Source organism: Aspergillus mulundensis (assembly GCF_003369625.1).
Source record: "Aspergillus mulundensis strain DSM 5745 chromosome Unknown scaffold_13, whole genome shotgun sequence".
NCBI classification, from domain to species: Eukaryota; Fungi; Ascomycota; class Eurotiomycetes; order Eurotiales; family Aspergillaceae; genus Aspergillus; species Aspergillus mulundensis.
Genome location: NW_020797901.1, coordinates 1,086,469 through 1,111,475, shown reverse-complemented (window position 1 = coordinate 1,111,475; position 25,007 = coordinate 1,086,469). Strand labels below are relative to the sequence as shown.

The 25,007-nt window shown below is 53.8% G+C and overlaps 7 protein-coding genes across 7 annotated transcripts; 4 read left to right on the top strand and 3 right to left on the bottom strand.

The window, feature by feature from the left end:
• Window positions 1-163: 163 nt before the first annotated feature.
• On the top strand, window positions 164-3,481 carry DSM5745_09945 (alpha-hydroxy acid oxidase; the record flags this gene model as incomplete). Its single annotated transcript, XM_026751961.1, has 11 exons — window positions 164-257; window positions 315-451; window positions 524-758; window positions 818-970; window positions 1,018-1,346; window positions 1,393-1,469; window positions 1,721-1,793; window positions 1,872-2,408; window positions 2,544-2,759; window positions 2,810-3,002; window positions 3,111-3,481. The coding sequence occupies 11 exons, from the start codon at window positions 164-166 to the stop codon at window positions 3,479-3,481; spliced, it is 2,415 nt and encodes an 804-aa protein (XP_026599693.1).
• Window positions 3,482-5,327: 1,846 nt separating this feature from the next.
• DSM5745_09944 (aldehyde dehydrogenase ALDH) lies at window positions 5,328-6,892 on the bottom strand (the record flags this gene model as incomplete). The annotated part of the gene is made up of 2 exons (XM_026751960.1): window positions 5,328-6,714; window positions 6,768-6,892. 2 exons carry the CDS (start codon window positions 6,890-6,892, stop codon window positions 5,328-5,330), a joined length of 1,512 nt encoding a protein of 503 aa, XP_026599692.1.
• A 1,224-nt stretch (window positions 6,893-8,116) lies between these two features.
• Window positions 8,117-10,082, top strand: DSM5745_09943 (GMC family oxidoreductase; the record flags this gene model as incomplete). Its single annotated transcript, XM_026751959.1, has 2 exons — window positions 8,117-9,608; window positions 9,679-10,082. 2 exons carry the CDS (start codon window positions 8,117-8,119, stop codon window positions 10,080-10,082), a joined length of 1,896 nt encoding a protein of 631 aa, XP_026599691.1.
• A 2,775-nt stretch (window positions 10,083-12,857) lies between these two features.
• On the bottom strand, window positions 12,858-14,521 carry DSM5745_09942 (cytochrome P450; the record flags this gene model as incomplete). Its single annotated transcript, XM_026751958.1, has 3 exons — window positions 12,858-13,751; window positions 13,795-14,403; window positions 14,462-14,521. The coding sequence occupies 3 exons, from the start codon at window positions 14,519-14,521 to the stop codon at window positions 12,858-12,860; spliced, it is 1,563 nt and encodes a 520-aa protein (XP_026599690.1).
• Window positions 14,522-16,812: 2,291 nt separating this feature from the next.
• fphA (putative sensor histidine kinase/response regulator) lies at window positions 16,813-20,734 on the top strand (the record flags this gene model as incomplete). The annotated part of the gene is made up of 2 exons (XM_026751957.1): window positions 16,813-20,397; window positions 20,444-20,734. 2 exons carry the CDS (start codon window positions 16,813-16,815, stop codon window positions 20,732-20,734), a joined length of 3,876 nt encoding a protein of 1,291 aa, XP_026599689.1.
• Window positions 20,735-20,970: 236 nt separating this feature from the next.
• Window positions 20,971-21,585, bottom strand: DSM5745_09940 (uncharacterized protein; the record flags this gene model as incomplete). The annotated part of the gene is made up of 1 exon (XM_026751956.1): window positions 20,971-21,585. One exon carries the CDS (start codon window positions 21,583-21,585, stop codon window positions 20,971-20,973), a length of 615 nt encoding a protein of 204 aa, XP_026599688.1.
• Window positions 21,586-21,863: 278 nt separating this feature from the next.
• On the top strand, window positions 21,864-23,786 carry DSM5745_09939 (flavin-containing monooxygenase; the record flags this gene model as incomplete). The annotated part of the gene is made up of 2 exons (XM_026751955.1): window positions 21,864-21,909; window positions 21,970-23,786. The coding sequence occupies 2 exons, from the start codon at window positions 21,864-21,866 to the stop codon at window positions 23,784-23,786; spliced, it is 1,863 nt and encodes a 620-aa protein (XP_026599687.1).
• Window positions 23,787-25,007: the final 1,221 nt, after the last annotated feature.

Here is a 25,007-nt window from a genome sequence, read left to right as displayed (position 1 = left end):
CTAAGCAGGCAGGTACCTCCGAATCCGATCAGACAGACCTTCTGCGATAGGGAGCCCTCACCGTAGCTTATCACAGCACCCCAGAAGCCATATATGTACTTATCGAGCTGATAGACTCTTTCCATCCAGTTTCTCACGGTATCACCCATCTAATCAACCCACCATGGCGCACCGAGGAGAGAGCTTCCACAAGGACGTATCCTGCATCGCCGACCTCAAGGCCCTGGGGAGCGCCAGGCTCCCTGCCATGGTCAGAGGTAGGCCCCATACCAACAACACGCCAATAATCCTACCTAGACTAACTGCAAGCGCAGACTACTACAACGAAGGCGCCATGGACCTGATCACCCTCCGCGACAACGAGGCCGCCTTCGACCGGTACAAGATCCTGCCTCGGGTGCTGGTCAACGTCGACCAGATCGACACGAGCACTGAGATTCTGGGGGTGAAGGTCTGCCCCGTCACACCTTCTCTCCGTCCGCCAGCAGAGTTCGAGAAAAGCTAATATTATTTATATGTATAGACCCCCCTCCCCTTCGGTTTCAGCCCGTCCGCCTCCCAGAAACTGGCGCATCCAGACGGCGAACTCGCGACATCCCGCGCGGCAGCAAAATTCGGCATCTGCATGGGTCTCTCATCGTACTCGAATCACGCTTTGGAGGATGTAGCAGCGCAGGGGCTGGGGAATCCATACGCCATGCAGATGTGCGTGCTGCGCGATCGGTCGATAACGCTGCAGCTGCTGAAGAGGGCGGAGGGTGCGTCCCTGGATACATAGCAGCGTCGCCAAACAAGAAATGCTAACGGCCGACTGCAGAGTCCGGATACAAAGCGCTCTTCCTATCAGTTGATGTCCCCGTGCTCGGGATGCGGCTTAACGAGTTCCGCAATGCGTATACGCTCCCCGAGGACATGGAGTGGCCGAATATCCTGAGCAATGGGAGTGATCTGTCGAATAAGACGGACTACGGTGAGTTCTAAGCACATACTAGGTGCAAACGTGTTAACAGCTTCTAGACCCCAGCCTCGACTGGGAGAAAACAATCCCCTGGCTCCGCGAACATACATCAATGCAGATCTGGCTGAAGGGCGTGTGCGCGCCCGCCGACGTCGAACTGGCCATCCACTACGGCGTCGACGGTATCGTTATCTCCAACCATGGCGGGCGTCAGCTTGACGGTGTGCCGGCGACGCTCGACTCCCTGCGTCTATGCGCGGATGCCGCGAAAGGCCGGATCCCCCTGGCGATTGACGGGGGGATTCGTCGTGGCTCGGATATATTCAAGGCGCTGGCGCTGGGTGCGAGTTACTGTTTTATGGGGAGGATTCCGATTTGGGGCCTTGCTGTATGTTTGCCTACTTCGTTAAGATGTTTGGGGCTGACGGTGACAGTATAACGGACAAGAGGGTGTTGAGTTGGCGATTAAGATCCTCCGTCAGGAGTTGAGGGTCACAATGGCGCTTGCTGGGTAGGTTTATGCATGATATCGAGCTATCAGGGGGCTAACGACGTGTAGGTGCCAAACTATAGCTGATATCAGGGGAAGCCATCTCTCTGTGCTGCAGCCCGATGGGAGACTGTCGAAGCTGTAGTTACCATGTTATTCAGTTATTGGCAGCGTTAGCAATATGAATTGATTTCTTTGAGACCCTGATTCTGGAATCTTTGTAATGATCACCAACTTTGATGCATTGAACCATGACTCGTACACCAAACCAGAATTGACGTAGATACAGAGACGAAGAGTTATAGCATGGCGAAAGCAATCATTCACCAAGGCACATGTACCTATGTACGCAATCGCAAGTATCCCGGCCTGCTATACCGTAGCACGAGACACATCAGGAACCAAGCGATACCTTCCATATAGCCCCCGGCTCTGAGTACCACTACGCATTATAAGCAGCACACGAAAAACTGTCTCCAGCAGGATTATCATGGATCGCCTTTCCAGACGCATACAGACCAAGCGCGCACTACCACACATATCAGCCTCGTGCATTACTCAAGAGCAGAAATAGAAAAAGAAAGAGATGAGCATACCATAACAACCCCCATCCCAAAAATCACACAATTCACACAACACAGGCCAATCTTCCTCGGAGACTCAAACCACCGCCCCCGATTCATAAACAGCCAGAATGCCGCAGGGAGACTGAAGCTGAACCAGCTGGCAAAGAGCGCGGTCTGTCCGTCCACACGTTATCAGCACCCGTCACTGTGTGAGAAAGGGGGTATTCGCAAGAAAGGATGGGCTCACCATCAAGCTAAGCAGGTTACTAAACACCGGAATGGCCGTCGCAATAATCCAAGCCACAAGCCACAGCGCAACCGCAATCCCAATCCAGGACCCCACGGCCCGGAAATCGCGCTTGGACATGGTGTTTGTCCCGGCGAAGACGCGCGTGTAGATTGATTTGCACGCGATGTGTCCGTTTATTACGCCGGCGATGATGATCTACGCACATGGCACAGATATTAGCAATCGGAGTCCTAGGTAGCTGGACGGTGAGGGATGGTGGAGTGCACATACAGTCGGCAGCGCAATCCCATACGCAACCTTGGACACAAGCGGCCTCATGGACCCCAAAGCAGGCGAGCTGACGTCGTCGCCGGCGAAGTAGTAGATGACGACGCCGGCCACGAGATACAGCGAGATGTCGATGGATTGCAGCAGGGTGAGGGCTTTGGGGAAGTCGCGCGGGTCTTTGAGCTCGGCGATGACGTTGAAGAAGGCGTTGTGGCTTGCTACGTTGCAGTCAGTTGAGTCCTGTTGAATACCTGGGGGTATGGCTCACCGTAAGACAGGATGATATTCAGCGCAGACGTAAAGCCCGTGACGAGATTCGTCTCGGCTGTGGCTTTTACGGGACCGCCGGGGTGCTCGATGCCGATGGCGATCATGGCGATCATGACGGCCGTGAAGATGCTGATGAAGGCTACACCACCAGATCAGCACTCGCCTCGCCGCAACAGCACCTTCCAAGGTTGTTTGAACCTGGTAAGTAGAGAGACAGGCTACTCACAACCCAACGACAACCACGCCATATTCTTCATGGTCCGGGGCAACGAAAACAGCAGGCTAACCACCAGCCCAACAACCCCAAAGACCAGAGAACAAACCCCATACCCGGTCAACGTATTCATCGCCACCGTAAACGTGAGTATATGGCTCGCCATCAGAAAGATAAGGAACAGCATCTGCCCGCCGAACAAAACCTCCCGGCCAACGCGACCCATAAGGACCTCGCCTGCATCCGCCATGCTCACGACGTGCGGAAACGCCCACTTAAACTGCCCGATTATGTACCCCGTGTACGAGGCAACCAGGCCCATTACCAGCAGTATCACGATGGCGGGGACCAGACCCAGTCCTGCGATTGCGGCGGGGATGGAGAGGATGCCGAGCGAGATTGTTTCGGCGACCATGAGGAGGCCGCATTGCCTGCCGTTCCACAGTTCAGTTTTAGGAAAGAGTAGGGGGTTAGGGGGCTCTGGGGCTCTGGGGCTCTGGGGCTCGGGGCCGTACCACCACTTCAGCACCTTGTATTTGACCTCTGCGTGGGACTCGTCGCCGAAGACGTCTTGGCGGTAGGGTAGGCTTTCGGCCTTTTGTTCGTCGATGGGCATGGGTGCGTCCTCCTCGTGCTTTTTCTCGGGCTGGCTGTGCTCGATGTTGGTGGGTGGGTGCTGGAACTGGGGGGGGTTGGATTGAGAGGCCATGATTGCGTGAACTGACAATGAAGCTGAACAAGTCTAGATCTGACCTAGACAAGAGAATGGCAATATGATGTGACGGAGAGCCCCTGGATGCCGCACGGAGGAGTGTGAGAAACAGGTTCCGATATATCGACGGCCAGAGGCGTTGCGGGTGAGGGACGAGACGCAGGCAAGGGGACTGCTAGCAGTGGAACCGTGCAGTTGGAGAGGCAGATATCAGCGACTCAGAGTCGCTAGGGCACGACAGCATTGACCGTGGCGTCTGAGGTGCGTCTTATCTATGGGTCCAGTATGAAAGATATGCCTACCTAACTGCTAATGGATCTATATCTCCAGCGTTTAACAGGAATTCCAGGGTACAAAAGACAGAAAAATGTTACTGATAGTGCTTGATTGCCCAACTCCATTCATTCTACAATATCCTTGCAGTTTTTCCCGGGCCTACATCAACGGCTGCCCTACACTGGGGACTCCACGAAATACCCTCCATTACAGTCCGGGGAACAAGCAACCCGACACCATCACTCCACGGGGTCCTATCACGGCTACATTTCTCTCTCGTAACAGATACTCCCATTATCTGGGGAACTCCGCCCCATGAACCGCTATCGAGGAACAACCTGCCTATAAGGTTGGTCCGTAGAGTGGCAACACACAAAGGCCTAGGGCTCGGGGCGGGAGGAATATACGAAAGTCGCAGAGACCAGTGGCGCTGGAACTACACCCAACCCCAAGCTCTTGCGTTGGTGTAGGTATCGGACTGGAATCGGAATCGCCTTCCCATCCGAGCCTTCGCCAGCATGACCGGACCCGAAACGTCGACCAAACCGAGATGGCCCAAAAGACGACCTCAGGGTTACTGGCTTGCTATAGGCCGCGCCCGCCGCATGGTAGTATATCAGATAGGAGTTACTCGGTGAAGCTCAGAGCGCCGTTATTGGATGTGAGGCCCGAAATCCGAAGCTCTTTGCGTTGTCCTTCCCTGTCGTTGTTTCACACCGAGACCGAGATCGAGATCGAGATTGGGACGGGGCGTTCAAGGGGAAGATAGACTAGACATGCTAGGCATGCTTCTCTGGATTACATTGCGTCCATGTAATGTGAGACCTGCTGACTGTCCACGGTGGAGGTGGGTATTGGTCGCGTACATTGTTAGGAATCGAGACTGCGTTCTTGGTTGGTTTGCAGGGTCCCCTGCACGTCTGTGTCCATAGCCGATCAAAAGGCACCAAAATCCCATGTGGTTTCAGCGAAACAGGGCATCTCCTTGGGAGGACTTGCTGGATCCTTCGGAGATCCATTTACACAGAGCATGACCGGGGGTCTACGATAGGAACGTCTGGATATCTCGACTTGAAACGCGCCCCCCGCTCACAATGCGCGTATGGGAGCTTGCAGAGCTGGGTTCTTCATCGACTACCTGCGCACATCGGCTATTCAAGATTCGTGGTTGCGCATTGGTCTGTGCTAACTCTGCCCTAAGTCCAAGTTCATCATACAGGTTCTATTGTTGTATGTACCTTAAGGTTAGGTAGGTAGGTAGAATCCGATATAGGAAGATTCTTCCCTAGTATAGCCCTCAACCCACTCACTCGATCCAACCCAATCAAAGCCTATTCCCCATATTCACATGCACAGCCTTAACCTGCGTATAAGCCTCCAGCCCGGCCTCGCCCAGCTCCCGCCCAATCCCACTCTGTTTGACGCCCCCAAACGGCACGCGCGGATCGCAGTCCTGGCTGCTATTAACCCAGACCATGCCGGCCTCGATCTCCGCCGCAACGCGATGTGCGCGTTCCAAATCGCGCGTGAACACCGCCGCGCCGAGACCGTATGTCGTGTTGTTCGCGCGCTGGATGGCCTCGTCTTCGCTAGCGAATGGGAGGATCACAACCACGGGGCCGAAGACCTCTTCGCGGACGATGGCGTGGGTATCGCTCGAGCCGGTGAACACGGTCGGCTGGATGAAGTAGCCGTTCTTGTTCTTCGCGCTTGAAGGCGTGTGTGCTGAGCCGCCGGTGACGACCTCCACGCCGTCTTTCTTTGCGGATTCGATGTACGAGAGGATCCGGTCGTACTGGGCGCGCGTCACCTGTGGGCCCTGGAAGGTTGTCTCGTCCCATTGGTTGCCGATCTTGGATGTCGTCTCGACGGCTTCTTTAAACTTGGATAGGAAGGACTGGAAGATGTCGTGGTGGACGTAGATCCGGGACGTGGCGGTGCAGATCTGGCCCTGGTTGGACATGATGCCGAAGTGCGACCACTTGACGGCTTGCTCTAGGTCGGCGTCGGGGAAGACAAGTAGAGGCGATTTGCCGCCGGTCTCAAGGGTGATGTTCTTCAGCGTGCCCGCGGCCAGCTTCATGATTTCGCGGGCTGTCATGGTGGACCCTGTAAACGCGATCTTGTTGACAAGGGGGTGACCTGCCAGAGCTGCGCCAGCCTCCCGACCGTACCCATTGACGATATTCACGACGCCCGGTGGGAATCCAGCCTCCTTTATCAGCTTTCCCAGTATAAGCGCGCTTAACGGTGTTTGTTCCGCTGGCTTGAGGACAACTGTATTGCCGCAAGCCAGAGCGGGCCCTAGCTTCCAGCAGGCCATGGACAAAGGGTAGTTCCACGGGATGATCTGCCCAACAACGCCAACCGGTTGCCGGATAGTATACGCGAACTTCTCAGGCGTTGTGCTGATGGTCTGTCCGAACGTCTTGTCGGCCCAGCCGCTGTAGTACCGAATCGTCCCGATCGCTTCGACCAGGTCCTCACTCAGCGCAACATGGTACGGTTTGCCGTTATCCCAGGCGTCGATTGTTGCGAACAACTCCCTGTTCTGCTCCATGAGATCGGCCAGTCGGCCCATGAGCTGGCCCCGGTCGGTCGCAGGGAGCTTCTTCCACGATGGGTGCGCGAGGGCGGCTTTGGCGGCGTTCACGGCGCGATCGACATCTTCTGGGCTGGCTGCGTGGACGGTGGCAATGGGCTCGTCGGTGCTATGCTGGTCAGTGACTGTCCACGGGTTCGTCGGACGATTCAGGGGACATACGCGGGGTCAAGCGAGGTGATGGTCTGCCCACTGGACGCGATAAACTCATTGTTGATGAAGAGGCCCGTGGGCTGGGTGTAGCGGGTGCCGTTCGGGGCGACAAGATCGACAAAGAGGTCGGGCATTCTGTTGATTTGGATGATGGTTGGGAGAGAGAGAGACAAAGGTGATGAAGCCTTAAATGAGCTCGGGTTGGTGTGCTCATGCAGCTGGATGCAGGGCACGGAAGGACCTTCCCTTTTCAAAGTCTTGTGCTACAAGCTCTTATCTTCTATCTTATCTCTCATCGTTCTTATCTTCTTGTTCTTTGTTGTTCTGTCCTTGTTGTTCTTGTCATTACTTGTACTCGTCACTCTTGCTCGATTCATAATGCCATCCGCGGAATGGATTCAATCTCTCAGTCGATTCTCGACTCGGTCATCGAGCGTCATCCAGGCTTCGTGGCCTGGCCCGTTTATCCCTGTCCTGTCCTGTCCTGGGCAGGGTAAATTCCTATCGCTTCTGGAGCGCACTCTCTCTCCCAATAGCCATTCTCAGAGCCGCCCGACTGCTGATACCTATATAGCGAACTGACGAGTTTGCAACATATCATTCAGGTCTGAGACAAATAGGTGACAGAGCCCCAAGAGCATGGGAACCACGATGGGCGGCCTGCTCGGAGTTCCGAGTCAATGGGCTATACCACCGCCGCTATAACTAGAAAGAATACCTGGTGCAGGTGGCCTCGAATCGAATGCAAATCCTCTTTTATCACTCTATGCCACTGGATACGGCTACACACACGGCCTCGCATTGCGGGGGACCACCAGTCTGCCAGGCTTAGTCGGTGGGATGGGATATTCGCCCGCCGACGGCACACAACATTCTCGCGTTCCACAGGGCCAGTCATATCTCGAGAAAGCACGCCGGGGTATAAGCTGACGTGTGACGGGTCAATCCCCGCTTTTGATAAATTGAAGCTGAAGGACGAATACCAGGCCTTCCGCTCCGGCGGGACGCGTATAAGGCGTCCAGCACGTCAACGCCCGTGCCAAATAAGCTTACATGGCAGCACTGCACCGAGCAGCCGCGGATGATGCTTAGGATTCCCCGCACTGGCCATTGGGCGAATGAGCAGACATTACGAACAGCCGCCATGGATGCCATGGATCCTTCGCGGGGGTGGGGTTGGCATATGATGCCGGGGTAGGCAGTAGGTAAGGTTTCTTTGTCCAGCCCAGGCGTCCAGTGCCTACGAGATCCGGCCACCGAAGCTACGTATAAAAGGCCATTTCACCCTCGTGAGGGTTGTTGTGCTCCCCGCTCAAGTTCCTGCTATACATCAATACCAGCATAAACGTTCACTCACCATGACCGATCCCAAACTCAACGGCAACGCTCCTCCCTCCCCCGTCTCCTCAATCGACGAATTCACCTCCACCCCCTTCGACTTCATCATCTGCGGCGGCGGCACAGCCGGCCTCGCCGTCGCCGCCCGTCTAAGCGAGAATCCCAGCGTCAACGTGGGAATCGTCGAAGCAGGCAAGTACAAGATCGGCGACCCGCTCGTCGACACCCCGGCAACCTTCATGCACATGTTCGAGGACCCCGAGTACGACTGGTGTCTGTATACCGCGCCGCAGCCCGGAAACAACAACAAGGTCCACCATATTCCCCGTGGAAAACTCCTCGGCGGCTCAAGCGGCATCAACTACATGATGTACGTCCGCGGCTCGCTGCAGGACTACGACGACTGGGCGGCTCTTACCGGTGATCAGGGCTGGTCTGCGGCGAGTATGAAGAGGTACATGCGGAAGCATCAGGTCCACCTCCCCTATTCCAACAAAAGAACACGGTCTAACATGCGAGTCCAGACCCTCGAACCCATAAATGCCGCATCGCCGCTGGCCCCCGAACACCACGGCACAACGGGCCCTATAAGGACCAGCTTCAACGACGCCCTCCTGCCCATAGAGCACGACTTCGTGAAAGCCTGCGGGGCCACTGCAAACCTTCCCGACATGCCTCTCGACGCCTGGAGCGGCGACCACATCGGCTTCTACCACACGCTCGGCGCCGTGGCACGCACAGGGCCAAACAAGGGAAAACGAAGCTACGCGGGACGCGAGTACTACGAAGCAAACCGGTCCCGACCCAACCTGAAGCTTCTCTGCGAAGCCCGGGTCAACAAAGTACTCTTGGACGGGACCAGAGCAACAGGAGTGAGCGTCACCTTCCAGGGGACTGAGTACACAATCCGCGCAAGCCGCGAGGTGATCGTCTGCGGCGGGACAATCCAATCCCCGCAGATCCTAGAACTCTCAGGGATCGGCGACCCAGATGTTCTGGACGCAGCGGGCGTAAACTGTCTCATCGAGAACCGCGGCGTCGGCGCAAACGTCCAGGATCACAGCCTCACCGTGATCATCTGGTCGATGCAGCCGGGCACCATAACGACAGATACTTTGGCACAAGTCCCCGACGCCGCGAGCGCCGCAGCAAAGCAGTACGTCGAGACCGGGACGGGGCCTTTAAGCTCGATCGCAAGCACGCAGGGCTTCATCCCGGCACGCAGCATCCTGTCGCCCTCGGAACTCGACGACATCGTGCAGAGTATCCGCGCCATCAAGCCTGTTTCTCCGTTCCACGAGAAACAGTTGGACCAGGTGGTGGCGCACCTGGAGAGCAACATCTCCGCGAACCTGCAGCTCGTCTTCCTCCCTGGGACCGTCGATAAAGACGGCGTCGAGCACCAGCGGGACCTGTTCAGGCCGCCGCCGCCGGGCGAGCCTGTTGGTGCGACGGCGGCGCTGTGTCTGCAGTACCCTGTGTCGAGGGGGTATATACACATCCAGAATAACGGTATGTCCTCTGCCCCATCTCACCAGCATTAGAGAATAAAGGCGCTCTAACAGGATGGATGGTATGGTAGACCCCTCCACCCCACCCACAATCCAACCAAACTACATCACGCACGACGCAGACGTCACCGTCCTAGCTGCATTCCTCCGCTGGGCGGATAAAGTATCCCACGCCTCTCCATTGAACACCTCCATCGCAAACCGCTCTCTCCCCGACCCCTCACTGGACCTGCAGGACCTGGAGCAAGCGAAGCAAGCTGTTCGCGATGTTGTCGTGGGCGAGTACCACATCTGCGGCTCTGTGGCGATGGGCGATGCACTGGACTCGAGGCTGCGCGTTAAAGGCGTGGAGGGACTGCGTGTCGTTGATGCAAGCGTGTTTCCGAATAATGTGTCCGGGAATATCATGAGTAGTGTGTATGCTGTTGCGGAGCGGGGGGCGGAGATTATTAGGGAGGATTGGGGGTTGGTTTGATTTTATCTAGTTCTAGCACTGTCTGTATGTTTAGCCCTGGTCTTTAATAGGCATGTTCTGCTATGAGTCCATGTCCATACACGGTATATCTATCCCCGTGCTCTGGTTGTATGTGATGAGAATCACAGCATAACCCTAAACAGCGGCGAGCGATCGCCCAGCTTGCCCATCTCATAGCTATCCAATCCAACGACGAGATATCCAGTCCGTCTCGCTTCCTGTTGATGCGGCTATACGACACGGCAGGATAAGGACCGCAATGATACCGAGCAGCCCTGACAAAAGCCGAGTTCGAGGGCGTGGCCGAGGACGTATCGCGGGGCGTCTTGCTCGCGGTAGAAGTTCGATGCCATTGCTATACAACACGTTAGAGACATAACAGTTTGTACGGTGGCGTACCTAGGTATGAAGCCCCAGCCAGATTCCCAGCCCGATGTGCACGGCCATCCCAGCAGCATGTTTATATTCGCCTGCTATATTCACGCTGATCCAGGTGACGTTGCCCGGGAGGCGGCGTATATCTCTATACGCACATTAAGATTAGCCCTATCTAGGTAGCCAACCTATACATCACCTGCACACAGATCGGGATAACTGGGAGGGGTGAATGGGAGGGAGACAAACCAACAACAGCAACAAAGCCCCCAGATACACAGCCCCAGACACCCCGCGATCCCCGGACACCCCGCGAGCCCCAGCCACAAGCACAACCACAAACCCATCGCAATAAACCTCATGAAGAAGAGGATGAACGGCGAGCGCGTCCTAACCAGGTCGGACAGGTACATGGCGAAGACGGCGACGGCCGCGGCGGTGATGTAGATCGGCACGGTGAAGAGGTGGGCCGTTGAGGAGGTGTAGCCTAGATCGCGGATGATGGAGGGGGGAAGAAGGGTATGCCGTAGAGGGGGGATGTTATGTCCCAGTACAATGCGAATATTAGAATGGAAGAAGGGAAGATAGGGAGGGATATGTACTAAACAGCCCGACGTAGATCTGCCAGTCGCCCAGGGCATCGAGGACGTATTTCGCGCGGAACTTGGTCTGTCCTTGCGCTGCCTCTACCTCTGCCTCCGCATATCCATATTGTACAACATTTCCATGTCCAGGCAAGGCCTGCGTCTGAGTCCGCAACGCATGAATCACATACTCCCGTTCCTGCTGCGTCAGAAACCCGTGCCGCCGTCTCAGGGGAATCGTACATGCCGAACAGCGCGACAAGACCAACAAGGACCGTCAATATCCCCTCGAGGATAAAGATCCAGCGCCAGCCGGCGTAGCCGGCGACGCCGTCCATCTTCTGTCACCATGTTAGCCTTAAGTGTGAGAAGAGGCTACCACCCGCAAGAGAAGGGGCGGAAAAAGCTAGAAGGGGGTAGGTAGGCGTACAGCTATAGCCCACGCCAGAATAAAGGGTTATTTAGTATGCTATTCCAAGGTAGAGGCCTGCTTCTATACAGCACCTGCAGCGTCAGTTGGATGGCGCGGGTATAGGGCTGGGTGAATGTTGGTAGGTCGCGAGACGTACCCGCGACACCGAGAAAGAAGTGCGCTATCAGGAGGCCATGGTAATCGCGGACGATTCCCATTAACGTCTTTTCTGTTTATCAGCACTATACTCCCTACAAGACGTTGAGGAGGACTAGGGGTGAGCACCATAACAACCCCCCAAGCAACCATCAGCCACGGAAGGGGTCTCGACGGGCGCAATTTCTCAAGCAGCAGATTACTCGGCAGCTCGAAAGCAACATACGTGAAGAAGAAGAAGACCGTCCAGTCACTGCCACGCCCATCAGCCCACGCCCTCCCTATCATTTCATTCTATTATCAGGTGCTAGGCTCACAACACCAATTATACTCCACCCCTTCATGTCCAGATCATGCAGCATGCCCTCGATCTCCGCATTGCCGATGTTGCCCCTATCCAGGAACGCAAGGAGGTACAGGAGCGCAAGCATGGGTATAAGCCAGGTATCCATCTTGCGCAGGACGCTTCTGTATGTCCTTGGGAAACTCATCCGCAGGCGCAGGTGGGCTGCCCTCGAGCGCGATCGCGCTGGGCTTTTCAGCGTCTAAGTCCGAGGGCATCGTGGCAGTACCCTGGGTTGGTCTGGGGGTGTGGAACGGAGTGCTAGGTAGCAGCCCTCCCGTCCGTTTTGCGGGCGAAAAATGCGGCTCTCAAACACGCAAACCCCCGCATAAAGCACCAACTTCCAAGCCTCGACTTCCCCAGACTCTGGAGGCGGAACACCCCGCAAGGCGTCAAAAGCCGGTGAGGGGAAGGCTGAAGCTTTGTGTAAGGCCGTTGGCAATGCTTATAGGTTGGTTTGGAGCTACGGCGATCCACCCAAAAGCGAAGGAAGTTTGTGACACTCTATCTTGAGTTCTATTTGTGGGCACGGACTGGTTCCGCTGTATTTCACTAACAGTGTGACAGGTGACGAGTGACAGTGTGGCTTTGGAAGTTTGGACCATCGGAGTGTGTCCGGTGGCGCACCTGCAGGATGTCCGGAGGTAACCGAGTCTGGCTGGTGAGCCGAGGCTTGAGCAGAGTATGATAAGCTTGTCAAATTCTAGGCAGGCTAAATATTGGTCTTTGCACATTGTTGTAGCGGCCGAAACCATATCCAAAGGGTGCTGCGAAGGCGTATCGTCCAGAGTTAGATTGCACTTCCCTCAGTGGCGCCTTGGAACTACATGCATGGAACGTAAGAAAGACTAGGGATGTCTTAGAATTGCACATTGTTCATATCTCATCCATCAGTGTAACAATAATCAAGCCTGCCTTTTCCTCACAACAACATTAGGCCCAGTCTTGGAGACAACAAAGTGATCCACCAATTTGAAGTGCCCACTCTCATCCTCGCCCGTTGCATCCGCCAGCTCAAAATCGAAAAGATACATCAGCCTAGCCAAGGTGACTCGCATCTCCATCAGCGCCATGCTCTTCCCAATACATCCCCGGGGACCAATGCTGAAGGGACAGAATGCTTTGCGGGCGATTTCCACCTCATCCTTCGTCACAGTCCAGTCAGAGTCTGCCGTCTTGCAGGTTGAGCCCTCGATCCAGCGCTCAGGCAGGTAGCTCAGAGGCTCGCGGTAGTAGTCCGGGCGTCTGTGGATGCAGTATGGAGGAGTACCGCAGCCGGTTCCTTCCGGGAGAACGAGACCGTCCACAGTGACCACCGGGTCCGATGCTTCTCGCGGGATAGACCCTGGGACTGCGGGAGCGAGACGCATCGCCTCGTCAATGCAAGCTTTCAGGTATGTCATCTGGTTCAGCTCGGGGCCGGTGACAATCTGCTCGACGTCGCTAAAGTGAGACCGGACTTCATTCTGCAGTTTGCTCAAAGCGTGCGGGTTGCGGACCAGGTAGAAGATGGCGGCAGAGAGACTGGTGGACGTGGTATCACTGCCGGCGATCATGAGAACATTCGCCTCGCCCCAGAGTTCCTGGGTCGCAAGGCCTTTTCCGGTTTCAGGGTCGCGCGCGTTGAGCAGGTAGTAGAAGAAATCCTTCTTCGCGTCTTTCCCGAGAGACGCCCTCTCCTTGGCCCGTTTGTTGGCTTCCTGTCTCGACTCCATGATGAAATTCCACCGGTCATTCGTCAGTCGTCGGATAAAGATCTGGTCGAGATGCCAGCGGTGCAGAGGCATCCAGAGACCGCACTATCTCGTCAGCGATCAGTCGCAAAGAGGGCAGGGCACATACAACGTAGTGCCGATACGCAGCGCGATCAACCAAATGAACCATCCTCCTCTTCGCCCCATCAATAAGCATATCAAAGCTCTTCCCAAAGCACAACTCGCCCATAACATCATACGTCAGGTATCCAAACCAATTCGCCATATTAAACGTCGAGCCCTCCTTATCCGCGTTCGTCCGCGGCTTCTCGCCCCCAAGAATCGAACACAACTGCCTCACATGAAGCAGCATAACATCCTCCATCCCCTTGAGCGCAGCATCCGAGAACGCCTGACTGAGTACTCTCCTCTTCCGCCCATGCACAACCTTATCAATCGCATTATGCGTGTTATAAACCCCCGGAATCGCCAGGAACCCGTTATAGAAGTCCGCCTTGCGGAATTTATTCCCGTGTCCGTAGATCCTGTGCAGGCCTTCAACGTTATTGATGGAGACGAAGTTCGGCGCAAGCCGGACGTGGTCGCCGTAGCGTTGGTGGAGGTCGTAGATCCAGAGGTGCCGGTCGCCTTTGAGGCCGTGGTAGAGCTGGACGAAGGGGGTGATCGAGGCGAGGAAGGGGCCCGGGACGCGAGAGAGGGGGTGCAGGGTTTTGGCGTAGAGGGTCCAGAGGAGGGGCTGTATGTTTGTTAGTGATCGGGTTATACCTGGGGAGGGTAGTATAAGGAGTATATACCAATACAACGCCAGCCAGCAGCGCAGCCGGCCAGGACGCCGGGAGTAATAATTGCAGCATGGTGCCGTCTATCTCTCCGTCACTGACAGTGAGAAACTCCCGCTTCCACCGCTTGTTCGTGCTGTATCAGTGAAGGTTAAGTATACGGCAGGCGCGGCTAGGCGCGGCGGACTCGGGCACGTCAGCGCTCGGCTACCGGCGGAAGTCACGATTTGTAAACAATGACTGCAATCACGCGTGTTTTATTGGCTGGATTACTCGAGGATGATTCGCATTGCGGCTATTACTCCTCACGCTGCGGATGTTTCTGGGGATGATTGCGGGGTGACGATGTCATTCGTCCCATAGGGTTGGCTGCTGGTGGAAGGTGTATGTACGAGCTGTCTACCAAAGAGTAGGGTACATTCTGTACGGCTCAGAGCGGAGGATGGAGATCAAGTAACCCAGTGAGCATAAATGTATCTTATGTGAGATTTACTAACTGATTATCCATGATTCGTGGTCGCTCAATGAGGCTTATCAGGGAGTACCTTGAGGTGTATCAAGCACTGCTAATCCAGTTAATTTGAGGTTGTCAAACATAACATTACTTGGCTAGATACGGTCAGCGTTCGCTTTAGTCCAACAGAGGTATTCGTGGCCTATGCACTTCCAGTCTACCTACCAATCAAGTCTGCGAAGTATGGGCCGGACGTGTCAGCGATGACAAGCAGGTGTCTCGGTCATGTATATCTACTAAGGGGGCCTAACGTGTCAGCAGAAGTTCCACAAGGATAGGACATCAATCTCAGTGATAGTGACAATATTCAGTAACCTTGAGGTATACATATGCACGGCCTTAAGCAATGCCCGTGCTTCATCTCGGCGAGTGAAAGGTGATGTTCATCATGAGGGGAGCGGCCGGGTGTTCCTCTTCCAAGGTTGCTTACCTAGTATACTTATGCAGGCATGAATCCCTATTGCAGCTCATAGTTTTCTTTAAGGAATACTTGAAGTCTGCATAGAAATATTGGTTGAGATGGAAGCATGCCCCAACTATATATATCTGCTCTTGAATCAAGCTTACGGGAGAATTACAAGCCAAGTCAATTCGTGCTTGTCGGGCACCTAAAAGGGCAAGGTATCACAGAGCTTGAGTCATTCTATATGCATGATGAATTGGCACAGCTGTATGGATTGTTGAGCTGCTGGTCGTGTTCGACTGCGTGGTAAATAACTTGTGAGTCAACGATCGGCTCTCGTCTGACCATAAGCGTAATGCAGCAACACTAACAGACTATCTAATGGTCTAGCCCGGTCTATCTCTCTCTTACACTTTGCCATATATAGGACGCTTGATGTTAAATGTGATGGTTTGTATGCTGTACTAGAGTCACGTGACGCGGAGGCGCCTCCAGCGAAAGCCACAGGAAAGCCACACCTTTGGAGTCATTGTGGCTTTACGGAGTCACTGTCCAGGACCCCGAGATCTTCTTGGCTCCGCGGCATACAGAAATATCCTGCCTGTTCTTCGACTTGTTCGCTTCCACCTCCAATGGTCTACAAGGGCTTGTAAATCTGGACAACATATGTGCCAGTATGTCCGATTCTTAGGAAGCTGGCTTGCGTCAAATATTCGACTTTGAAATCATGAAATCAGTCCCAGGCCTGGCCAGGTTCCGATTAAGCGAAGGCCCGCCAGCGGCCCGCTTGCTCCGGCTGAGTCAGCTGTGGTCGATTTCCAGAATCACATGGCTGCGAGCATGCCAATGACGTAGGCGGCCAAACAAACAAAGCCTCGACGTCGAGCTCGACATTCTCGACTTCAGTCTCGACTCTCGACTCTCTCCAGGTCAACTCCCCGTTCTTCCATTTCACATCGTCGATTCACGAATCCGCGCTGTTCAAATTCAGCATCTCGATCGAGTGGGATCGGCTGGGTCCATAACGATTCGGGCGATGGTCATTGGCAAACCCACCGCCGTGCCTTGGAACAGTCTGCCAGGGGCGTCTCTATTGGCGGGTGCCGGCCCCGGGGGTCATGTGACCGGGCTCTTCCAAGGCAGGCGGGCAGGACGGGCAGACATCAGTTCGCTCTGCCTTCCCACGCCTCGCCTCGGAAATGCCATCTCCTGCTGTTTTTCTCTTCGATCTCGCCTCTGCCCTCTGTGCTGAGTGTGGCTTGACTCGCCTGTGATTTCACTCCGGCCGCCCACGAGCCCCGCAGCGTTCCTTGCTCTCGCCCGCACTTGGCCTTGCTCCCTCACCTAGCCAGACTTTCCTCGCTTCACCTGTTCCTCCCCGGATTTGCTGCCCTCAGATCGAACCTAATGCACCGAGCTTGCTGAGCGCATCCTTGCTCTCCCTCGAGGATGTCCGACCAAACCCCTCCCGCCCTTCCGCCAGGGGATCCCCCTCACGATGAAACGCCTACCCCCGTCCTTGATCCCTCAGCGGCAGCTCCAGACCAGGGAGCGGCTTCCGCTCCCTCGCACGACAGATCGATCGGTGTCTCTGACCGAGTCTATCCCATCCGGTCGCTAGTCTCGCTCGACCCTTCCTCGTCCTCCGAACCTCCCTCGCACATCGTCAAGAGTCCCCTTTCTCCGACCGGTGGCGCTCGCCAGTTCTCGATTATCGATGATCACACCTGGACTCGTTTGCGGTCGGATAGCAGGACAACCTCGACGGACACCAGCGGAGACGCGGGGGTGACGCCGGAGAGTTCCGAGCCTGCTTCGTCTCAGCGGATGTCAGACTCGTCCTCCAGCAGACCACGCTCCAACACTGCAGGGCTTCACAAGGGCGACGACAACACCATCTTTACCCCCAGCTCGGATGGGGAGCACCCCCACAATCAACAACCTTACGAGCTCATGACATCTCGATTCCGACATGTCGTGACCGACGATGGCCATGCCGTAATCACTGGGAGGACCGTCGATTCCTTCAAAGCATGTGAAGACGAGCCGATCCACATACCCGGCGCCATTCAGAGTTTTGGTGTCTTGGTTGCCGTGCGAGAAGAACCGGACGAGCAGATGGTGGTCCGCATCGTGAGCGAAAACTCACAAGACGTCTTTGGCTACACTCCGAACGAACTCTTCTCCCTTCCCACCTTTTGCGATATTTTTCCGGATGACCAGGCGGATAACTTTCTCGACCATGTCGATTTTGTCAAGGATGACGGTTATGACCCGTCGGTGGATGGCCCGGAGGTGTTCATTCTGACTGTGAATCAGCCAGACGGCAGTACAACCCGCGTGTGGTGCGCCATGCACACCAGCCCTGCACTCGACGGCCTGGTCGTCTGCGAGTTTGAGCTGGAGGAAGATCCGATCAATCCTCTGACTATGTCAGGCCAGGTCTCCCCTGCCGTTCCCGCCAATACCCTCGAAATCATGCCCACGATAGAGCAGATCGCCGGCAGCTCGATGGCCATCAACCAGCCATTACGCATATTACGTCGTGCCCGCCGGCGAAGAGGCGAGGCAGCTGCCATGGAGGTCTTTAGCATCGTCAGCCAAATTCAGGAGCAGCTGGCCCGTGCGGATAACATGGAGACGCTGCTGGACACGACGTCGGGCATTGTCAAAGAGCTAACAGGATTTCATCGCGTTCTCATATATCAGTTTGACTCGCAGTTCAACGGCAAAGTTGTCTCGGAGTTGGTCAACCCGACAATGAGTATTGATCTGTTCAAGGGTCTGCACTTTCCAGCCGCGGATATCCCTAAACAAGCGCGAGACCTCTATCGAATAAACAAAGTTCGCCTGCTTTATGACCGGGACCATGTTACCGCCCGACTTGTGTGTCGGTCACTTGAGGATCTCGAAACACCCTTGGACATGACCCATGGCTACCTCCGGGCGATGTCTCCCATCCACATCAAATATCTGGCCAACATGGAAGTTCGGTCTTCCATGTCAATAAGCATCAACAGCGCGGACGATCTCTGGGGCCTCATATCCTGTCATGGATACGGAACGAGAGGCATGAGAGTGTCCTTCCCCATTCGAAAGATGTGTCGCTTGATCGGTGACACCGTTTCCAGAAACATCGAGCGCTTATCCTACGCTTCACGACTGCAGGCTCGCAAGCTTATCAACACAGTTCCCACCGATGCTAATCCCTCCGGTTACATCGTTGCTTCTTCGGACGATCTTCTTCGTCTAGTCGATGCCGACTACGGTGCCCTCTGCATCCGCGGTGAGATCAAGATTCTGGCCAAGTCGCCCCAGTCTCAGGAGATGCTGGCTTTGTTGGAATACCTCAAGGTTCGAAAGTACAATTCGGTTCTGACATCCAACCACGTCGTCAAAGATTTCCGAGACCTCAATTATCCTCCGGGCTTCAAGGATATCTCGGGCTTGCTATACGTGCCTCTGTCGACCGACGGTCTGGATTTTATTGTCTTCTTCCGACGCGGTCAGCTCACCGAGGTCAAATGGGGCGGCAATCCGCACCAGGCCAAGTTCACAGCAGGCCATCTCGAACCCCGGAAAAGCTTTCAGACCTGGAGCGAGACTGTTCTGGATCGATGCCGGGACTGGACCGAGTCCGAAGTCGATACCGCTGCTGTTCTCTGCCTGGTGTATGGCAAGTTCATCAAGGTCTGGCGGCAGCAAGAGGCCGCCTTGGAAAGCTCCAGCCTCACCAAATTGCTCCTGGCAAACTCCGCCCACGAAGTACGCACGCCTCTGAACGCCATTGTCAACTATCTGGAGATTGCCCTCGAGGGTGCGCTGGACGGAGAGACTAGAGATCATTTGAGCAAATCCTACTCTGCATCGAAGTCGCTGATCTATGTCATCAATGACCTTCTCGACCTCACCAATGTGGAAAAGGGTCAGAGTCTGATCAAGGATGAACCTTTCGACTTGCCGACCACGTTCAACGAAGCCACGAACATGTTCGAAAGCGAGGCGAAACGCAAAGGATTGAATTACACCGTTCTATCGCAGCCTGGAATTCCTGATACTGTGATTGGGGATCAGCGGCGTGTCCGGCAGTCGATCAGTAATCTTATCTCGAATGCGATACAACATACCTCCACTGGCGGAGTGACTGTCGAAGCGTGGCACGCTCCCTGCGAAGGCGATCCGGACAAGGTGACCGTGAAGTTTGCGGTTTTGGACACTGGGCGAGGTATCTCACCGAAGACGCTGGAGCTGCTATTCCGCGAGCTGGAGCAAGTTTCGGGAGAAGACGACTCTCATTACTATGGCGATCATGGCGATGAAAACGCTTCTCAGAGTCACAGCGAGGTCTCGGAGAAGGCTGTTTTGGGACTTGGACTGGCCTTGGTGGCTCGGATAGTGCGCAACATGCAGGGCCAGCTCACTGTCAGGTCTGAAGAAGGAAAAGGCAGTCGCTTTCAAATTTCGCTACAGTTCCCGATACCCGAAGGTTCGGAGACAAAGAGCCCAACTCTGGAACACCTTCCTGTTACCACTAGGGACTCTGTGACCGCGTTCCCGACGAGAGAGGATATGATTCTCGTCGACAGTACCTCCGGTACTAAACGCAATAGCCAGGACAGCACCGGCCGTCCAGACCTTCCTCCAACGTCTCAACCGGACACGCCCAGTGCTGATCGCGAGGCGTCGCAAGTACAACCCAGCGATGCTGGTGAACAAGCATCAGACACCGAAGGTCAAGACCCCCCGAAACGATCGACCGATTCGACAGCATCTAGTGCGCATCACCCTTCAGAATCGACGGCCTCGCAGCCTACAGACCGATCTACATCCGATCCCAATTCGAATGCAGGTGGACCGGGACCACCGCCTCTCCATGTTCTGGTGGCCGAGGACGACCCGATCAACGCGAAAATCTTGCAGAAGCGACTGGGGAAACTTGGGCACACCGTTCGGCTCACAGTCAATGGGGAAGAGTGTGCGAACACGTATGCGGAGGAGCCGACGCAATGGGACGTCGTGTTGATGGATATTCAAGTAAGTAGGCTTAGTTTATACTTCAGCTATGTACTCACCGCTGCAGATGCCGATCCTGGACGGTATGGAGTCAACCAAGAGAATCCGTCAGTTCGAGAGTCAAAGCGAGACTCCGCTTCACATCCCCATCTTCGCCGTCTCCGCATCCCTGCTCGAGAAGGACGCGCAGATGTACATGGAAATCGGGTTTGACGGGTGGATCATGAAACCAATCAACTTCAACCGATTGAACACGCTCCTCGCGGGAATCCACGAGGAGCAAGCGCGCAACGCCGCCGTATACCAACCCGGACAATGGGAAAAGGGAGGCTGGCTCACACCGTACACGCAGCCATGAGCGCCAGCGCCAGCGCCCTCGACATGGACATGTTTTGAATTTGTTTGATCATTTTGGCACGACTCTACGCTTGGATATGATAAAACGGCTGGTGCCTGGCGCAGCGGCCTCTTTCACTTAAGCACTTATGATACCACCTGTACATACTTCTCATTCGCATATCTGGGCAGCGGGTACGGAAATAATACACCACGATGTTAATCACGACCTAGATCAGAATCATACATGAAAATAAATCATACACAAACCGGCTGCTCCATCTCCGGACTGGCCGCATATGAAATCCGCCCCGCAGGCAGAAAGAACAACGCAACCAGCGCTCCCCCTCTAACCTCTGGATAATGATGCGTCCCTGCAGCAGGCGAAGTCCACCCCGCCCCCTGCCACCCATTCATCCCCTTGAGTTCGGCGCCCTCAGTGACGGGAATCACACAGTTGATCTCCCCGTACGGATGCAGATGGTACTGCCCTCTGTATTCGGGAATGGACTCCATGTACACCGTCGTAATGGAAAAGTAGCGCGTGCGCTCGGAGGGGGCGAGCAGTCTGCTGCGTCGGTATTTGGGCCCGTCGAGGGCGTCGCTCGCGAGCCAGGGTTCGTTTTCCTGGAGAGCGTGTAGGATTAGGGATTTGAAGCGTTCGTAGTACCGGTTCCCGGGGCCGTAGGAGGCGTTTAGGTGCGTTTCTAGCGATGTTCCGGGGGTTCTGGGGGTGTTAGTTTGGTTGGTAAGGGGGGAAGGTGTGAGAAGGGTCGGGGTGGGGAGGGGTACAGACAGGTCTGCGACTTCGGCGAGGAATTCGGACGCTGTGGTGATGAGGGTTTCGGCGGCGGGATGGAGGTCGGTCGTCATGGTTGATTCTGTGCCTTTTTCACTGTTGAAAGATATTTTGATGGGTGGTGAGGGGGGGTGGTATAGGTTAGGTAGCAGGGAGGGGGAAGTGCTTATCTGGGGAAGAGGAAGAGGGGATGCGGAGAAGCCACGGAGGATGTGGGACACGAAGACTATCCGAGGCTGAGCTGGCGCCAATCAGAGCCTGGATACGAGATGCAGTGCGATGAAGACCAGCCGTTATATAAGGTGCAGTGCTGGGACATCAAGTCTCTATCATCAAGGTCATCAATAGTGCTATGGCTCAGGATCAAGACCCCGTTGATCTCCTCGTCGTCGGCGCAGGTACGTCCACACAGCTCCCACTAGTTTCTATTTCTACACCTAACATCCACTACAATAAAGGCCTGCACGGCCTCACAATGGCCAAAACATACCTGCAAGTCCACCCATCCGCGAAACTGGTCATCGTCGACGAGGCATCCTCGCTCGGCGGAACCTGGGCTCGCGAGAGACTCTACCCGGGCCTCAAGACGAATAATGTCTTCGGGTCGTATGAACTGAGTGACTATCCCATGGTTCCGGAGAGATATGGCGTTGAGGGTAAAGGGACGGGGCATATTCCGGGGGAAGTGGTGCATGCGTATCTGTGTGATGTTGCGGGGCATTTTAGGCTCACGGAGCGGGTGAGGCTTGGGACTAGGGTTGTTGATGCGATGATTGAGAAAGAGGTATGGGAGGTTAAAACCGAGTCCCGATCTGCTGGTTCACAGCGGGTTGAGAAGATCTACGCAAAGAAACTGGTCATCGCGACGGGTCTCACGTCGACGCCATATATTCCGCACATCCCGGGATCTAGAGCGTTCGGTGGGCTGATACTGCACTCGAAGCAACTCAGAGAACAGGCGCAGGCACTGGCACAGTGTAAGCGCGTCGTCGTGGTCGGGGGGAACAAGTCCGCCTGGGACGTGTGCTATACCGCTGCGAAGGCCGGCGCACAGGTCGACATGGTCATTCGGCCGTCTGGAGGCGGACCAAGTTATCTCTGGCCACGACAGTTTTCGCTCGGTCCGTTTAAGATCTCGCTGGCGAAACTATCACTTATCAGACTTTTTACGCTATTCGACCCTGCTCCTGCACCGTATCCGTTGACACCGAGCCCTAGCAGGCCATCATGGGTGAAAAGGTTCCTCCATCGAGCCAGACTCGGGCAATGGATCACGCATCTCTTCTGGAGCTACCTCGACTATATAATCCGAAAGATGAATGGCTACAACTCCCACCCCGACCTCAAGAAACTCGAGCCCTGGACCACGCCCTTCTGGATGGGCAACTCGCTCAGCATCCACAACTACGAGACGAGCTGGTTTGACCTTGTGCGGGCGGGGAGGATACGCGTTCATATTGCTGAGTTGGAGGAGCTGAGTGAAGGGAGGGTTCATTTGGGGAATGGCGATGTACTCGGTGCTGATGCGTTGGTGCTCTGCACGGGGTGGAGGTGTGATATCCCTGTGCAGTTGCAGGCGGATGCAGGTGAACAGCCTGAGTTGGAGGAAGACGATTCAGTCCTTACGAAGGAGGCACTCGAGACAATCCATGAGGATGTTCCGTATCTGAGAACCCTGCCTAGGCGGACACCGAATGCACCTACCTACCATGAACACTCTGTTTCGCGGGAGAAGGAGAATGAGTCCGCATTTCCATTACTATGCCGCGACATCCTCCCTGTCCAACGCCAATTCATCGAGCGCAGGAACCTCGCCTTCATCGGCATGTCCGTCTCCATCCACGCCGTCCTCGTCGCCCAGGCGCAAGCCCTATGGATAACAGCGCTCTTCAGCGATAGGATCGCCCACCTGCATCTGCCTCTTGACCACGACAACGACATCAAGAAGTCTAATCTAGACACCGACATGTACACCGCCGTTCGAAGCATGGCTATCCGTGACAGAGTCTACGGGGAGGTCCGACGGCCTCGCGAGACGGGTGGGTTGGGCGGGCAGCATCAGGATCTGGTGTTCGATAGTCTGCCGTATGTGGATGGGCTACTTGGCGATCTTGGGGTCGAAACGAGGAGGAATGGGAGTGGTTTGAGGGGTTGGTGGAGGGAATGGACGGAGGCGTATCGTCCTGCTGATTATGAGGGGGTGGTGGGGGAGTGGATGGCGCTGCAGGGAATTGGCGAGGATGAAGAGGAGCAAGACGGGCTTGAGGAACTGTGAGTGAACGAGAACAAGGACGATCATTGACGACATTGGGTAAGCGTGGGATCGACTGCTGATGAGGAACTGGGATCATGATCCCTTCGGGTCTAGAAGAGGCACAGTCCCTCCTTCCATTATAGTACGTACTTTGGTGAGGAAGCACTCGCATGACTTCAATAGAGCGTGTCTGCAGCCAAAAATTGGAGCCACCCCTTAATTTAATACTGCCGGTTTTATCGCCCGGACGTCATGTGTAGGCCTTTGCCAAGCCAGCTAAAAATTTAAAATTAAATATAAAATAAAAATATTTTTAATATTATAGTAATTTATATAAAAACATAAACTTAACATGTTTACTTAATATTATTATTTATTACTACCACCATTACCTAAAATAAAAAAAATAATATTATTTATAACTATTTTAATAGTATATATAAAAAAGGCAGGCTTAATTAATATAGTTAGCTATATTTACTAAGGTTTAAAGCTTTATTATTATTTTAAATTTAACCTTAATTAGCTACCGCGGGAGCGCTAGCTTTTTTATTTTTAATAAATAAAAGGTATATAATTTTATATAAAAGTTTTTAGCTAATTTAATATAGCTTTAACGCAGGGGAAATTTATTAATTTTTATTTTTTTTAAAACTTAGTTAAATTAAATATTAATACTATAATAAGCTAAATTATAAGCTTATAATATGCCTTGTTTTTACTTACCTTTTATTTTTATATAAAATAAAAACCTTAAAAAGCTTTTTTAAATAAAGCTACTTATGGCTTTTATTTATTTATATTAATACTTTAATTTATATAACTTAGTGTTTTAAAAAATTTTTTTATTAATATTATTTTTTAACTTATATAAAGGCTTATAAGCTAGCCATGGCTTATAATTTTAAGGTATAAGTTTAAGGGTTTATAAATAGCACTTTTAGGCTAGTTTATAAGCTAAAAAATAACTAAAAGTTTTATTATTTAAAATATAAAAAGTAACACGGTGTAAAGTATTAAGGCCTTGTAATATTTAATAATTTAATTTTATTTTTATAAGGCCCTTTTAAAGGTAAAGTAAATAACATGCTTATATAAAATAAAAGTAAAATTAATTAACTTTTTAAAAAGTTATATAATGGTAAAAAAACTTTATTTTTATATAAAAATAGCGCCTATAAAGGCAAGTATAATATTATTATATTATATAAAAAATTAAGAGGCCTTATTTTTAAGTAAAGG